The sequence below is a fragment of the Emys orbicularis genome, chromosome 10, assembly GCF_028017835.1.
Source record: "Emys orbicularis isolate rEmyOrb1 chromosome 10, rEmyOrb1.hap1, whole genome shotgun sequence".
NCBI classification, from domain to species: domain Eukaryota; kingdom Metazoa; phylum Chordata; order Testudines; family Emydidae; genus Emys; species Emys orbicularis.
Window position 1 is genome coordinate 3,390,612 of NC_088692.1, and position 15,404 is coordinate 3,406,015.

General features: G+C 52.2%; 1 protein-coding gene across 1 annotated transcript in view; it reads right to left on the reverse strand.

Moving 5' to 3' along the window:
• The window catches only part of RAB26 (RAB26, member RAS oncogene family), a 216,035-nt gene that overhangs the window by 44,671 nt on the left and 155,960 nt on the right, over window positions 1-15,404 (reverse strand). Inside the window, exon 5 of the mRNA XM_065412359.1 lies at window positions 9,155-9,207. Within this exon, the coding sequence (XP_065268431.1) occupies window positions 9,155-9,207 (53 nt within the window). The remainder of the gene's footprint in view (window positions 1-9,154; window positions 9,208-15,404) is intronic.

Here is a 15,404-nt window from a genome sequence, read left to right on the forward strand (position 1 = left end):
CCCTACCTGTGTGTGTGCTGGTAAAGTGCAGTCTGAAGCCTGGGGAAGGGCTTGGCTGGCTTTCCTCAGCAATACAGTGTAAAGGGAACCCGGGCTGGTGGGTCGGGCAGGCTCACTGGTACCCCAGTTCCAAGTGGCACCCCGGGGGCGAGGGGAACTTGTCACATAACCACCAAACTGAATAAAAAACAAACAACAAACGTTTTTAAAGAACAGGGGCAAAATTAGCCAAGGGCTAGAATTCAGGATCTATGCCAAAAAACCCCAACAGCTGAGCTTTCTGGAATAAGACGTGAACCGCTCTTCTAAAACAAAGCATGGAGCGAACCTTTGGATTGAACCATTCCCCTGCAGCGTTGGGGACGCATACCGGAGCAGCATTGTGCTAGCACAGGAGGAACCAGTCAGTAAATCTGAGGATAAATGGGGAACCGGCCTGAGTTAGCTGGGGAAAATGGGAAGCCCTCTCTAGGGAGAGGTGTAAACTTTTGGCCGTTTTAACAAGCAAAGGTGGTTCTAGGAATGGGGGGAGGGTCGAGGGTGGGGAAGCACTTTTTCTTTGGCATGACTTTCATCTTGACGGTGTTCTTTAAAAAGAAAAAAGGAAAAAGAAACATATCTTTAACTGCTTCACTGCCAGATGATGCAATGATCCCAGCTACGTGTTTTGGGAGCAGACATCGGCATTCAAGAGGAAGGAACTCACTGGGACACTCAAAAGGTACGAATGGCAAAGACCTGCCTTTCCCAGCGTTGTTGGCCCAGGATGTGGGCACCATCCATTTATATTCACTACCCAAAACCATGAGCATGGTACAGTCAGCCCAGGGTGGAAGAATGACAGGGAAGTGTGGCTGTGACATTTAAAGTTACTGGGTAGGAAAGGCAAGGACAGCCAACCAACCAGCAAAAGAGCCTCTCGGAGATGCTATTAAGTCATTTCATTTTCATTCTGGAGTGGACAAATATTTAAGCCAGCAGATGACTATTTTATAGGTTTATGTTAATAGGGAGAGAGCTGTAATTATCAGCCCCCTTGACAAACATCGAACATTACTAATAAACAGCACAGCCACATGGTGCCAAAATATATTCATAATGAAATGCCAGCACATCGTCAGCTGCACCGCCGGGGCCTCAGGGCCCAGCAGGACCGAGGGAGGCGGGGAAAGGCAGTGTGCATTTCAGAGGAGCTCTCCTATGGTGGGTGAGATTGTGCCCAACCCAGCACCCATTCAGGGTCTAGCTGCTAGCCCTATCCCCTGTCCAGCCCCACCTTCTGCTCAAGTCTGGGGTTGTGAGCGCCAGCCCCTAAGAGGGCAGAGAAGGAATGAGACTGTGGCCCTGTTGTCTCTCCTTGCTAGTCAGCAGAGCTGATCCCATTTGGGCATGTGTCTGTGAGAGTAACACTCAAAAAATGTGCATCCTGGCTTCAGAGGATAACAGCCTACTACCGCTCCCTGCTAATGGAGTTACTTCCTAAGCTCAAATGGCAGAGGTTGTGCTTTGGTGCTGAAGGTCCGGGGTTCACGCCCTGCGGAGGGACCATGACGGGGGATGGGGATGATCCAGGTGCTCATTGTACTGTTCCACCAGCGCTGCAGGGAGAGCGCACGTCCTGGCTCTGAGAGCCTGTCACAGCGCAGCCCTGTCCTTTGTCTTTTAAACCAACTGGGTCAATTCCACCCCTGGACAAATGCCACTGGGTTCAACCACGTTCCCCCAGGGATGGATTTAGCTGCCATGCATTGTTTTTCCTCATGGTACCACGCTGAGCGGGAGTCTCCAGGGATGAGAAACCTGAAATCTGCGTGCATTAGTCACAGGAATGACTGATCCACAGCACCCCCATCAGCCCTGGCTCCAGGGGCCACTCAGTGCAAGGAACAGAGGGCTGGTGCAGCATCAGTTCTGAATATGGGGCTGAGCCAGGCTATTCTCCGCCTGCAGCAGGAGCCCCTAGATGCGAGTGCTGAACAGACCAGGAACCTGGGTTTTTAAAATCCACCTTCATTAGCTGTTTGAATAATTGCTGTTAACAAGGTGCAGGGACACAGATCAGTTTCAGAGGGAGCCACTTCCAGGGGAGCAGGTGTCTGCACAACAGATTTTCCATGGTATTTAATGCCCTGAGGAGCTGCCCGCGGAGCATCCCGGCAAAGCCAGGAGCCGGAGACGCACACCGGCCCTCTCTCGGCTGTTTGACTCTGACAGCGTGCAGGTAAAGCCGAACAACGACGGCATCTGAGGAGAACGCAGCTCCTCGCAGTCCCACATCCCCTGCTGGGAAGATCCGCAAGACAGCAAGCCCAGCTGAGCGCTCCTGCCTCTCTGGCTGGCCTGGCACAGGAGGGTGAGCTGGGCGTGTGCCAATGGGGCTGGCTTGGAACCACCCCAGGGCTGTGGAGGGAGTGAACTGAGCCAGGGAGCTCAGCTTTGAATTCTCTCCCCAGAGCAGCTCCTGCACCCCGGGGGGAACGGGCTGGAGGCAGGATGACCTGCTGGTCCAACTGCTGCACCTGGAGACCTCATGCAGCCCTTGCATTGCGTGTGGTGGGCGGAACGGCCCCGGCTCCCCTTTGAAGTGGGCTGAAGCGACACCATGTGCTCTGTGCGCCGCTCAGGGCTCCAGATGGCAAGTGCAGAGGAAACCTCTTCATCTCTGGAGTTGAAAGGCCTCGCGGAAAGCTTTCAAGTGGGGTCTGGTTAGAGCCTGCTCTGCCGGCAGCCTGTTCTCAGTCTTTTCCCTTCTTCTTTCATCTCATCACCCCCTGCTCCTGTTGGAGACATCAGCAGGGCAGCGGAGCTCTGGGAAAGGGGCGGGACTGACATCCCTGGAGCCGGGAGCCTTTTGCTGACCCAGCAGGTACAGCAAGGGCAGCAGCAGGGAGCAATTTTTCCCTCCCTGTCGCCAGCCCAGACCTGATCTGCAAGGCCGCCTTTACTAAAGAGACAGGAGCTCAGTCTCCACGTCCTGTGCGGTTCCTGGCTTCTCTGCCAAGATGGCTCATAATGGGGACGGGGAGAGGGTAAGGGGGGACCAATTAGTGCCAGCTGAAATGGTGCTGCTGTGGGCTTCTGCCTGCTAACAGCCGGACTGAGCCCCCACCAGTTCGTTTCACATGTGCCACCTACCGCGCAGGCATCCGGGTAGATACTTTTGGCAGGGTGAGACGCGATCTGAAGAGACCTCAAATCCAACGTGACAGGGCTGGTGTCATGCCAGGGCCGACAGATTTACCCCACTTGTGAGCTCAGCTGGAAAAAGGGAGTGTAAGAAGTGTATAAAAGGCCACAATCACCTACGACGACGACACACGTTGATGGGAAAAGGCACAAAAAGCAAGAAAGGAAAACTGAATTCGTCCAAACAAAGAGGCCAAAAATGAATCAATCAGAATCGGTGTGTCAGAAATTAGGCCTAACTGGGGGACACAATCCCGAGGGGGCGGTCTATTCCACACACACACGCACACGCACACGCACACACACTCCCTTCGTGGCTCCTTATAGAAAGAGACTGTGGGGGGAAAAAGCTTCCCTTGGGGTTTTGCTGCAGTTGGCCCTTCACTGTGTGTGTAGCCAGCTGCTCCTACGGGCCTGATCCACACCACCCCCGTCAGGCTGCGAATCCGGCCTTTGATCAACGTCCCAATGAGGATTATCCGCAGGAAGAAAACCAGGAGGCAGGAGCCTGCCTGGCCCACGTCTCTGATCTGACACCAGAAGAAGAAATCCCAGGGAAACATTTGGGGCGGGGGGCGGGGGAGAGGGGGCTCAGCTGGTGCAGGGTGGCTGGGAGAACATGGCAAGGGCTGACTTGTGCCCTCAGGTCTCATTTTGAGGCCAACTCCAAAGGGGGCTGAAAGCAGAGGGAGAGGAGATGAAAGGCTGGGAAATGGATGCCACGTTCTGAGAAGGTACTTGAGGTAAGGGGCTGCATTTCAATGGGGTCCATATTACCCTGTGCTATGCCAGAGGGCAGCCGGATGCCAGGCTCCTTCTCTGGGCACGGCTGCTTTCGGAGCATGCGACAGGCTTAGTCAAGCATGGGCACCAGCGGGGAATGAGGCTGTTTGCTTGTAGCTTGGGAATGAGGCTGTTTGTCCCAAAGGAAAATGTCCTGAGAGTGGCCAGCCCCATGCTATCCAGAGGGCGAGATTCCCCAGGGGCGAGTCCTGCAGCCTGGTCTGAACTGTGCAGTATAGAAACAATCATGCAGGCTGGAGGTGCCTCATGCTAAGACATACGTTTGGGACCAGGACCGGACACAGCATGGACGAGCACTGGCAGGAGAGCGAAGGGAGTCAAACAGCAAACACGCCGAACCCTGGAGGGCTCGGTCCAATTCACAAACTACTAAATCAACCCACCACCACCGACCACAAGTGCTTCGCCCTCTGCCTGACGGGTGGAAAACACTTTACGGACAGATCCCATTGGCAACAGCTGGAGCTGCAGCTGCTCGGCACGTGTGAAAATCAGGGGCTGGGTGTCGGAGTTCAGCCCACAGCCCAGGGTTCGAGGACACGGTGGGGAAGCCTGGCCTGTGGGACATGCTCATGGCCGCGCAGGGCGTCAGTGGCAGTGCCCAGATCTCCAGATCCCTGAGCAGCAAAGGGAGGTTCCAGCACGAGCAGTGACCCCGTCAGCGAGCGAGTTCCATTTCCCCAGAGAAGAACCCCAGGGCTCGTTCCGATCGAGTCGCTGCCTCTCAGGTGCGTCTCTCCGCAGCCTCTCATCGGCTCTCCCGGCTTGGAGCCAGCGCAAGGTCTGCGTGGGAGAGAGGACGCTTGCTTCCAAAGCAAATTACCCACCCAGCTCCGCAGTAATTACAGACACAAAGCTCCTCTATTTAGCTTTGCATTTACTTCTATGCTAAACTGCTGCCCGTGCCCCGTGGCACCTTCCCGGATCGCCTGACAGCAGCTCTCTGGGGGCCTCTCACTCCCTCTTCCTGAAACCCTCCTCCCTGCATCCTGGGGCTTTGCAGGTACGGCTGTGTGACCGAACCGCTCCCCTCTAGGGGCCTGCAAAGAGCTCGGCCACAGGGACTAGGCCCGGGACGGGAGAAATGGCCCCCTCCCATCTCAACCCACACGGAGACCAGGCTGCCTGCACACTCAGGCCACGTCCACCCCCTGTGGGCCCAGTTTCAGCCAGCGCTGGGACCCCACACCACAGTGGCCCCCACAAAGCTAAGGTGTTCTGTGGGGCTCGGGCTTCAGCCCCAGGCAGCAGGGTTCGGCCTGCAGCTTCCTGCCCTGCGCCCCAGCGCGTCTAACGCCGGCCCTGGTTTCAGCGGATGCTCACTGGGCACAGAACTATGGGTCATGGCCGAGCTGTGCTGGTGTGGGGCGCGGGGTAGAGCAGTAGAGGCACACAGACCCCCCCGAATATCCCGGGGCAGGGTCCCCACTCGCCAGCCTCCCTTCGAGCGGAAGCACTTCTGAGCCTGGCACAACTGCTCGGGGGACAGGGCTGGGCCCCAGGTTTGGCAACGGGTCCATCTACGCAGTTCCCTTTGCCCGACCGAGCCCTAGGTGGTCCCTATAAACAACAGACCGTGCTCTACGGGGCGGCCCCAAACACAGGTGCCTCTCCCACACAACGCAGGGTTTGGGGCCACCGCCCTTGGAGACCATAGCACTGTTCCAGGGAAGGGCCAGGCAACGGACCCTGCACCAAGAGGGGACAAATTCTGCAGCATGAAATCCCCAAGGAGCAGTGGGAAAGAGAAAACATATCAGCTACATGGCCCTTGTGGGGGGAAGCTAGAGCTCGGCTCCTGCAGTTTAACACCATGCAAAGATATTCCTGGACCTGCCAGACTGTCGGCGGCGCCTGGTGACCCTTGCTGGTACTGCCTGGCCTGGAGTGTGAGGGGATGGGGTTAAACTCATGCTCGTGTGGGGGGATCTCCGGGAGTTCTAGCAACAAGCTGGGATGCTTTGGCCCAATCCATACGGGCTCATGCAGCCACCACAGATGGCAACCTCACAGACTCGCATGCAGCAGGGCTTTCTCATCCCAAATGGTGGCGGGTGCCGGCCACCCATTCACTCAGCCTCGTTACATGATGGAAAACAAACGGAGTCACCATCAAGTCAAGCCTGGAATTCACACAGGGCCAAACCCGGAGATGTCAGGATATGCCCTGAGCAAGGTGGATCACTTGATGATTCCCTGTTCTGCTCTTTCCCTCTGGGGCACCTGGCATTGGCCACTGTCAGAAGACAAGATTCTGGGCTAGATGGACCTTTGTAAAGGAGAAGATACCTTTACGGTGCGGTGTAGTTGCTGTGTGCTAGGCGGGAATTCTAGTCAGAACTCTACAACTCGAGCCCTTCGCTGCATGCAGCCCTCTCTTGGAGCAGGGAAGGTGGGGAAGGGGTAAGAGCAAGACCTACTTTAATCCTTTGTCATCTCCTTACAATCCCAGGAGGCGCAAGATGATTAGATAAAGGTAGTAACATCACCACGAGCCATGCATCTCATTATTATGGGAGCTTTGGATACTCCTGGCCTTTAATGTGACGCGCTAAACTCAGCGCTTTAATGGAAAGGCCTGGGAGATGGAGTTTGCCCAGCTGGGATTCTACATTGTTTTGCCGTCAGCCCACTTGGAGCATCCGTCCAATGCTGCAGATCATGGAGGACACGACCCTTCAGGGAAGCGAGAGGCAGGAATCAGACACCACCACAGTCGCTACTTCCCAGTGCTTCTTCCAAGCAGTGTCTCAATTTCACCAAGCCAAAATTCCACTGCCTGGCCAATGAGGATCAGAGACTCACAGGCTTTAAGGCCAGAAGGGACTGTCGTGATCATCTGGTCTGACCTCCTGCCCATCGCAGGCCACAGAACCTCATCCACCCACTGCTGTAATAGACCCCTGACCTCTGGCTGAGTTACCGACATCCTCAAATCATGGTTTAAAGACTTCAAGTTACAGAGAATCCACCATTTACACTAGTTCAAACCAGCAAGTGACCCGTGCCCCACGCTGCAGAGGAAGGCAAAAATCCCCCAGGGTCTCAGCCAATCTGACCTGGGGGAAAATTCCTTCCTGACCCCAAATATGGTGATCAGTTAAACCCTGAGCATGTGGGTGAGACCCACCAGCCAGACACCTGGGAAAGAATTCTCTGTAGTAACTCAGAGCCCTCCCCATCCAGCATCATACTCTGCTGCAGGAGAAATGGAACCAGTTCTAGATTCAGCAGTCAGTGGGATGGTGGGTGATGCTTTATGGGTTTTTTAAACAGTTCTCACATAGGAGGCCAAAAACTAAGTGGACTTGAAAATGCTCTAATCGGAAAGATCCAACATGAACACAAAACACAGGCTACAACAGTGTAACAAAGAGCAACTCATCTACATTACAGCAAGGGGTGAAGTGTGTTTGTGAATCTCTTCCCCACCTCTCCTCCCCTACCCTGGTGTGTGAGCAGAACACAGGTATGTGAAATACTTGTAGTGAAACATGAATCCAACCAACATTTGAGTTTTTCTGTACTGTATTACAAATGCAAAACAGGTCCTATTTTCACAAACACAGCATTTCGCACACTGCCCTGACATTTTCTTGTACCGTTTAGTGAAAGGTAATGGAACGTGCATTTGAAAATGAAAACTTTCCACCGTTGATATAAAATAATTCACAGCAACCCACTTCCCAATGCCAGCTCAGAAAGCTGCTGCCCCGGGTTTAGTTCCTTTTGTAATTAAGATACCACGTGTTACATTTTCAAACCACCACCTTCGAGCTTTCTCCCAGCCTTGCCTGCGCTCTCCCTCCACATCTGCCAAGCCACCCCACTGTCCTCCTGCAGATCCCTCCTTCCAATCTCTTCTGCTGTGATGGCAACAAAATAACTTGACGATTGTCAGGCCACTGGTGGGCTGAGACCGCAGCCTGTTGTGCTGACCAATCTGGCCTCATTGTTTCTGTGCGCTCCCTTGTTGGTCGGTTTGCCTCCATCTGGTATCTTGTGTCTTACACTTAGATTGGAAGTTCTTTGTGCAGGGACTGTCGTTCTGTTGTGTGTTAGTACAATGGGGTCCTCACCCGGTCCGTGACTAGAGCTCCTAGGTGCTATGATAATAGCAGTAAAAATAACAGTGGGAGGGATCGACAGTAGGGCAGTAATGAGCAGGATTGGGGATGTGGATCATCATACCCAGTACTGTATCGGCATGCAAGTTACTTGCATCGATTGCAAGGGCCAGTTCTCCGGAGAAGAGGCATGCAGTGTTCTTAGGGAGATGGCTATAGATACACCCCTTCTCATCAGACTCCTGTATCTGAATGGAAGACATTCTCCCCTGCTGCTCCCATTACCCAGCAGCAAGTATCAATACTCTAGCGAGTCTTTTGGTGTCAACAGAATCGGTCTCCTGGTAACCAGACTGTGATTATTTCTTTTTCAAGCTCCATAGCGTTACACAGAAATCTCCGTGTCTCGCAAGGTCCTAATTGTTCACAGTAATTTATTCTGTAAATGCACTTGCCTCTGGAATGCAATCTGGGAACAAGAGTGCAGAGAGCAGAACAAGCCCTTGCTCAGAACTCAAGACCGAGTCAGTCACTCACAGATAGCAAGAAGGCATCCAAAGGCTTGGCAGTACAGAGGAGCATGCAAAACTCGAGCTTTTGCTCAAGTGTCTTCTAATTCTTGAAGTCTCTTGGGTCTGCAAAAACAGGCTACAGATCTTGCCAAAACTGGGTCTTGTGAGACCTCCAGAACTACCTACTTCATGTCTGGCCAGAATTAGCATGATCGCTGCCTGTGCCCGGGTATTCCAGACTTCGCCCTGCCATGCCAGACTGGAGCCCGGAAAGGCTGAGGCAGCAGCCAAAATAACAACGGCTGAAAAGAATTAATCAGTCTTCAGAAAAGTTCGCACTGAAGAGCTTAGTGTGAGCTGCAGGGAGGTGAGAGTTGTCCTGGTTTACGGGACCTGGTTCACCAACCCTGCTCTGAAGATGAGGCAGAACAGACCAGCCAATAGGATCTTATAAACACTGCAAAACAATTCTAGGATGCCATCAACACCAACCAACCAACCTGCATACAACAACTCAAGGAACACAAAGTATTTGCCTTAAACTCTCAGCACGTTCCCCCTGGGACCTGACCGTGTCCAACTTACTTGGATGTTGTCAAATGATGCTCTGTTTGTAACATCGTACAGCAGTAACAAAGCTGTGGAGAGAGGAAAAGACACAGTTAATGCAGGTAGTTGCTCGCTGAATGGTCAAAGGGTTTTTGTTTGTTTGTTTTGCTTTTTACAGCAAGATGTTTTCAGGGCGATGAAACTGAATGCTGAGAAATTCAAAGTTATGCACAATAGAAAACATAAGCCCAACTGTACATGCAAAATAATGGGTCTATAGTTAGCTGTTATCACTCAAGAAAGATCTTGGAGTCATCGTGGATAGCTCTCTGAAAACATCTGTTCAGCAGCAGTCAAGAGTGAACAGAATGTTGGGAACCATTAAGAAAGGGATAGATAATAAGACAAAATATCATAATGCCACTATTTAAATCCACAGCATGCCCACACATTTAATACTGTGTGCAGTTCTGGTCACTCCAGCTAAATATATATATATTAGACTTGGAAAAAGTAAAGAGAACTGCAACAAAATTGATTAAGGGGACGGAACAGCTTCCATATAAGGAGAGATTAAAAAGACTGGGACTGATCAGCTTCGAAAACAAACAGCTAAGGGGGGATATGAAAGAGGTCTGTAAAATCATGATTGGTGTGGAGAAAACAAATAAGGAAGTGTTATTTACCCCTTCACATAACACAAGAACTAGGGGTCACCCAATGAAATAAACAGGCAGCAGGTTTAAAACAAACAAAAGGAAGTACTTCCTCACACCACACACAGTCAATCTGGAACTCATTGCCAGGGGATGTTGTAAAGGCCAAAAGTATAACTGGGTTCAAAAAAGAATTAGATAAGTTCATGGAGGATGGGTCCCTCACTGGCTGTTAGCCAAGATGGTCAGGGCGGCGACCCCATGCTCTGGGTATCCCTAGACCTCTGACTGCCACAAATTGGGACTGGACAACAGGGGATGGATCACTCGATAATTGCCCTGCTCTGTTCATTCCCTCTGAAGCATCTGGCACTGGCCACTGTCGGAAGACAGGATACTGGGCTAGATGGACCATTGGTCTCACCCAATATGGCCGTTCTTACATTCTTAGGTTCATGCAAAGAAGCAAAAGCTTTGTACTTGTATTATGTGTTTTACTGAAATCATTGGTATCTCTCACAGTGGGTTAGGAAATCATGAAGACACCCGCCATAGAACAGTCTTCTTTTTGTAAATTTAAATCCATAGTAGGAACCTTCTCAGCTATGCAAAACTTGCATGGGAATTGCACCTGTCTCCAGACAGCCTGAGAGCCCCAGAGGACGAGCAGCATTCTGAACTCTCCCTGCCACAGCACTGCGTGGGGGAGACACTGAAGACGCAGCCTGTCCTTTTAAGGAGACATTAACACCCCAGGCGCAGGACGCAAGCTCCCCCCTTGCTGGTGGGGGCGGCAGCTGGGGACTGGGAAAGCAACTGGCAATTTTAGATAATTGTCATTGACAATAAAGTAGCACCCGAGGCCCCATTGTGCGGGGCACAGGAATGTGCCTACGGTCCAGGAAATTCAGAGTCCAGAAAGAATCTTGGCAAAATCTTGGCAAGCATGATGAACAGAGATGACCCATCTGCATAGCACCTTCACAGAGTGGTCTACAGCACCTCGGGCCTGATTCTCACGTGTACTCCTTCCTGACTACCCGACGGGGGCCAAGGGGCCTTCGGATTAATGAGAATCAGGCCCTCTTTATAGGTGTTATTCAGTTTTAAATGACACAGGGCAAGAACGGGAACTTCCCATGCATCTCATTCAGGAGCCGAGCATCCTGAGCATTATCGCAGTGGTTTACGCAAGTGCCTCTCTCGCCTAGTCTGTAACCTCTTCCCAGGATGCTCCTCTGTCGCTCAGGGAAAATCTTACAGGAACAGCTCATGCTGGGGGCAGAAGGGCCATCTCCCTCTTTCATTTATCACATGAACCAACTGGAAGAATGCACAACACAAGGGAAAAAAATAGCAGAGGCCAAACTACTACAACCCGGGGGAGACCCCAATGGACAAGCCTGCTCCAGCGCAATGCGCCTGCCAGAACAACAGGTGTGTGCTATACATCCGGGGGCTTGGTACCTCAGTGTGCCAAAGACGACAGAGGACTAGATGACAGGGGAGAATGAGAATGTGACAGTGAGTCCTTAATTGCTAAACGCTGGTTTGAATCCTGGCCAGGTCGGTGGCGAATAACCAAAACCCATCCCTAACTAATGGCTGTTCAGTGGCTTAAGTTTGCACATCACAGTTGGCAACAACTGGTCCCTTGAAGGGGAACTCAGCAAGAGGTCCCATGGACCTACAGGCCTTGGAGATGGAGATTGTCCTCTCAGATGGGGCCCCCTCCAGGGTCACGTGGGGGTACAAGGGCAGTGCAGTGTGGGAGAGTATTACACAGCTGCTGCATCTGCAGGCAGAGAATTCAGCTGCCAGGGGTCTCAATTCAGCAACCTTCACAAGCTCTAGGGGCCGGCTCCAACTCCCATTTCAGGCAGGAGAGCTTTGGCTGGCGCAGGATTGAGGCCTTTCAGGTAAATCCACGCCCCTCCCTGCGGAGTGCGTGCCGAGTGCCTGCCTTAGTCACATGTTCTGTCTTTAAAGGAATACGGAATTAAAACGCAACCTCCAGAGTTCCACTTGCTTTTGCATTTTAACTTCAGCCTTGCTGCTAAAAAAATACATCAGAGGCCAGCCTGGGGCGGGGGGACCTGCCCTGACACTCCCCCATCCCTGTTCTCTATTGCGGTGTGCTACTCCATTCCCTCTCAGAGAGAAACAAGAAAACTCTCCCATGCCCCCTGAAAAGTGAAACTCAAACCCTGCCTCTCCACCACGCCCCTCGCGCCCCCAATTCCCCAGCCCTCCCTGGGACCCAAACAAGGGGATGTACGAGAAGGCTAGTTTTAGGGCTAGTCGTCAGCCAGTCGGCCCCTTGCTGCCCCTGCTCGACCACATCTACGGATGCTGCAGATGATGCACTTAGAATCGACACTCTGGGGCCAGAGTTGGGATGAAGATCCCAACTTCACCAAAGTCCAGGACTGCTTGGATGCAGGGTTTGGTTCAGATACATCTCTACTGTACACTTTAATGCTCTGACTACAGGGCCGGGAACCTGCTGGGAAGCATCCTCTCTAACTAACATACACAGTACCCAAGTACAACATGCCCGACATACAAAGGACACCATATCTTTCCCAAGAAATCAATTCTCTGAAAGGAAGGTGAGCTGCCGTTCCTTTCTCCAGCATTGTTCATGGGTACATATATTATTGGCTTGAGACTGTTCAGGGAGCCAAAGCTTTACAGAATAGAATTACGTCCCAGTTCCTCTAAAGGTCTATGCTCTATTTCTGTGACTGAGCACACAATAGCTACAGTAGATTGGAATAAATGAATAAAAACCTAGGTAAGTCACTAACTCATGATTCCGAATTTCACACCAAGTAACAGCAAATGTTCTCCTAACACACTGGCTATCATCAGAGCAAAGCAGCTATAACATTATCCCTTACCTGGCTGCACTCGGAATCTTTCACAGTGAAATAGTGACACCCAGGGCCGGCGCTTCCATTTAGGCGACCTAGGCAGTCGCCTAGGGCGCCAGGATTGGGGGGGGGGTGGCATTTTGCCGCCCTTGGCGGCAATTCGGCGGCGGGGGGTCATTCCACGCTCCGGGTCTTCGGCGGCAATTCTGCGGTGGGTCCTTCAGTCGCTCCGGGACCCGCCGCCGAAGTGCCCCGAAGACCGGGAGCGCGGAAGGACCCCCCCACCGCAGAATTGCCGACGACGACCGGGAGCGCGGAGGACCCCCGCCTAGGGCACCAAAAACCCTGGCGCCGCTCCTGGTGACACCCAAAAGCCAAATCCTTACTCAAGACATAGGCTGATGGGGAGTTTTGGCAAGAAAAGACCACCCGCATGCCAGCAAAGCCCCAGAACCACAGGTACAGGATATGCCAAGGCAAGGACGATGCCTGGGATATTAGCTCGGCATGTTCCTTGCAATGCACCGTGATCTTTGCAGGCCTTCCATTGGCTACATGTGCTCCTTGCCCTTTCACCAGCCGGGGGCCCTCTGCACATGAGTCCGCTTAGTTCCTGAGACCGTCCCCCAAGAGTACTCTCATTCTGTCGAACAGGAGAGAGGCGCTGAGGCCTGGTCTACACTACGAGTTTAGGTCGACTTTAGCAGCGTTAAATCGAATTAAGCCTGGACACGTTCACACGACGAAGCCCTTTCTTTCGACTTAAAGGGCCCTTTAAACCGGTTTCTTTACTCCACCTCCGACGAGGGGATTAGTGATAAAATCGGCCTTAGCGGGTCGGAATTGGGGTAGTGTGGACGGAATTCGACGTTATTGGCCTCCGGGAGCTATCCCACAGTGCTTCATTGTGACCGCTCTGGACAGCACTCTCAACTCAGATGCACTGACCAGGTAGACAGGAAAAGCCCCGCGAACGTTTGAATTTCATTTCCTGTTTGCTCAGCGTGGAGAGCCCAGGTGACCACGCAGAGCTCATCAGCACAGGTAACCGTGATGGAGTCCCAGGATCGCAAAAGAGCTCCATCATGGACCGAACGGGAGGTACGGGATCTGCTCGCCATATGGGGAGATGAATCAGTGCTAGCTGAACTCCGTAGCAGTAAACGAAATGGCAAAATATTAGAAAAGGTCTCCAAGGCCATGAAGGACAGAGGCCATAACAGGGACGCACAGCAGTGCCACGTGAAAATTAAGGAGCTAAGGCAAGCCTACCACAAAGCCAGAGAAGCAAACGGAAGGTCCGGGGCAGAGCCGCAAACATGCCGCTTCTACGCAGAGCTGCATGCCATTCTAGGGGGTGCAGCCACCACTACCCCAACCGTGTGCTATGACTCCCTCACTGGAGAAACACACAGGGAAGCAGGTTCGGGGTACGAGGAAGATGAGGATGGAGATAATGTAGATAGCTCACAGCAGCAAGGAAGCGGAGAAACCGGTTTCCCCAACAGCCAGGATATGTTTATCACCCTGGACCTGGAACCAGTAACCCCCGAACTCACCCAAGGCGTGCTCCCAGACCCTGAGGGCACACAGGGGACCTCTGGTGAGTGTACCTTTGTAAATATTACACATGGTTTAAAAGCAAGCGTGTTTAATGATTAATGATTAATTTGCCCTGGCAATCGCGGCCAGTACAGCTACTGTAAAAGTCTGTTAACGTGTATGGAGATGGAGCGGAAATCCTCCAGGGACATCTCCAGAAAGCTCTCCTTCATGTACTCCCAAAGCCTTTGCAAAAGGTTTCTGGGGAGGGCTGCCTTATCCCGTCCGCCATGGTAGGACACTTTAGCACGCCAGGCCAGTAGCACGTAGTCTGGAATCATTGCATAACAAAGCATGGCAGCATATGGTCCCAGTGTTTGCTGGCATGCAGACAACATCCATTCCTTATCGCTCTTTGTTATCCTCAGGAGAGTGATATCATTCACGGTCACCTGGTTGAAATGGGGTGATTTTATTAAGGGGACATTCAGAGGTGCCCATTCCTGCTCTGCTGAACAGAAATGTTCCCCGCTGTTAGCCACGCGGTGGGGGGAGGGGTGAAGTGATCATCCCAGAGAATTGGGTGTGGGGGGGGAAGGGGGGTTAGTTGGGTTTGTGCTGCATGTTAACCTGGAAACCGCAGCCCCTCCTTTTACATTGCAAACCCATTTTAAATGGCCAACCCAATGGGTGCATGATCAGGGAAATGAGGGTTTGAAACCATTCCCACATGTTATGAGGGTTAAAAAAGCCAAAAGACTGTGGCTTACCATGGCTGCCTGCAAGCTGAAATCTGTTGCCTGGCACTGCGTGAGTGATCTCTCACACCAAACCGGCAGGCCCTCAATATAAGAGGAAAAATGCGACCTTGTAACGAAAGCACATGTGCTGTGTAATGTGAACAGCAAAATGTAACGTGAAAGAGTGTACCCATTGTTCTCTAAAATATGTCTTTTTTAACCACCTCTCCCTTCTCCTCCACCAGCCGCAAATGTTTCTCCTTCACAGAGGCTAGTGAAGATTAGAAAGAGAAAATGGAGGACGCGGGACAATATGTTCACGGAACTCCAGATGTCCTCCCACGCTGACAGAGCACAGCAGAATGCGTGAAGGCAGTCAATGTCAGACTACAGAAAAGCACAATATGAACGAGAGGAGAGGTGGCGGGCTGAATCGCGGGATGAACAGAGCAAATTGCGGGCTGAAGATGAT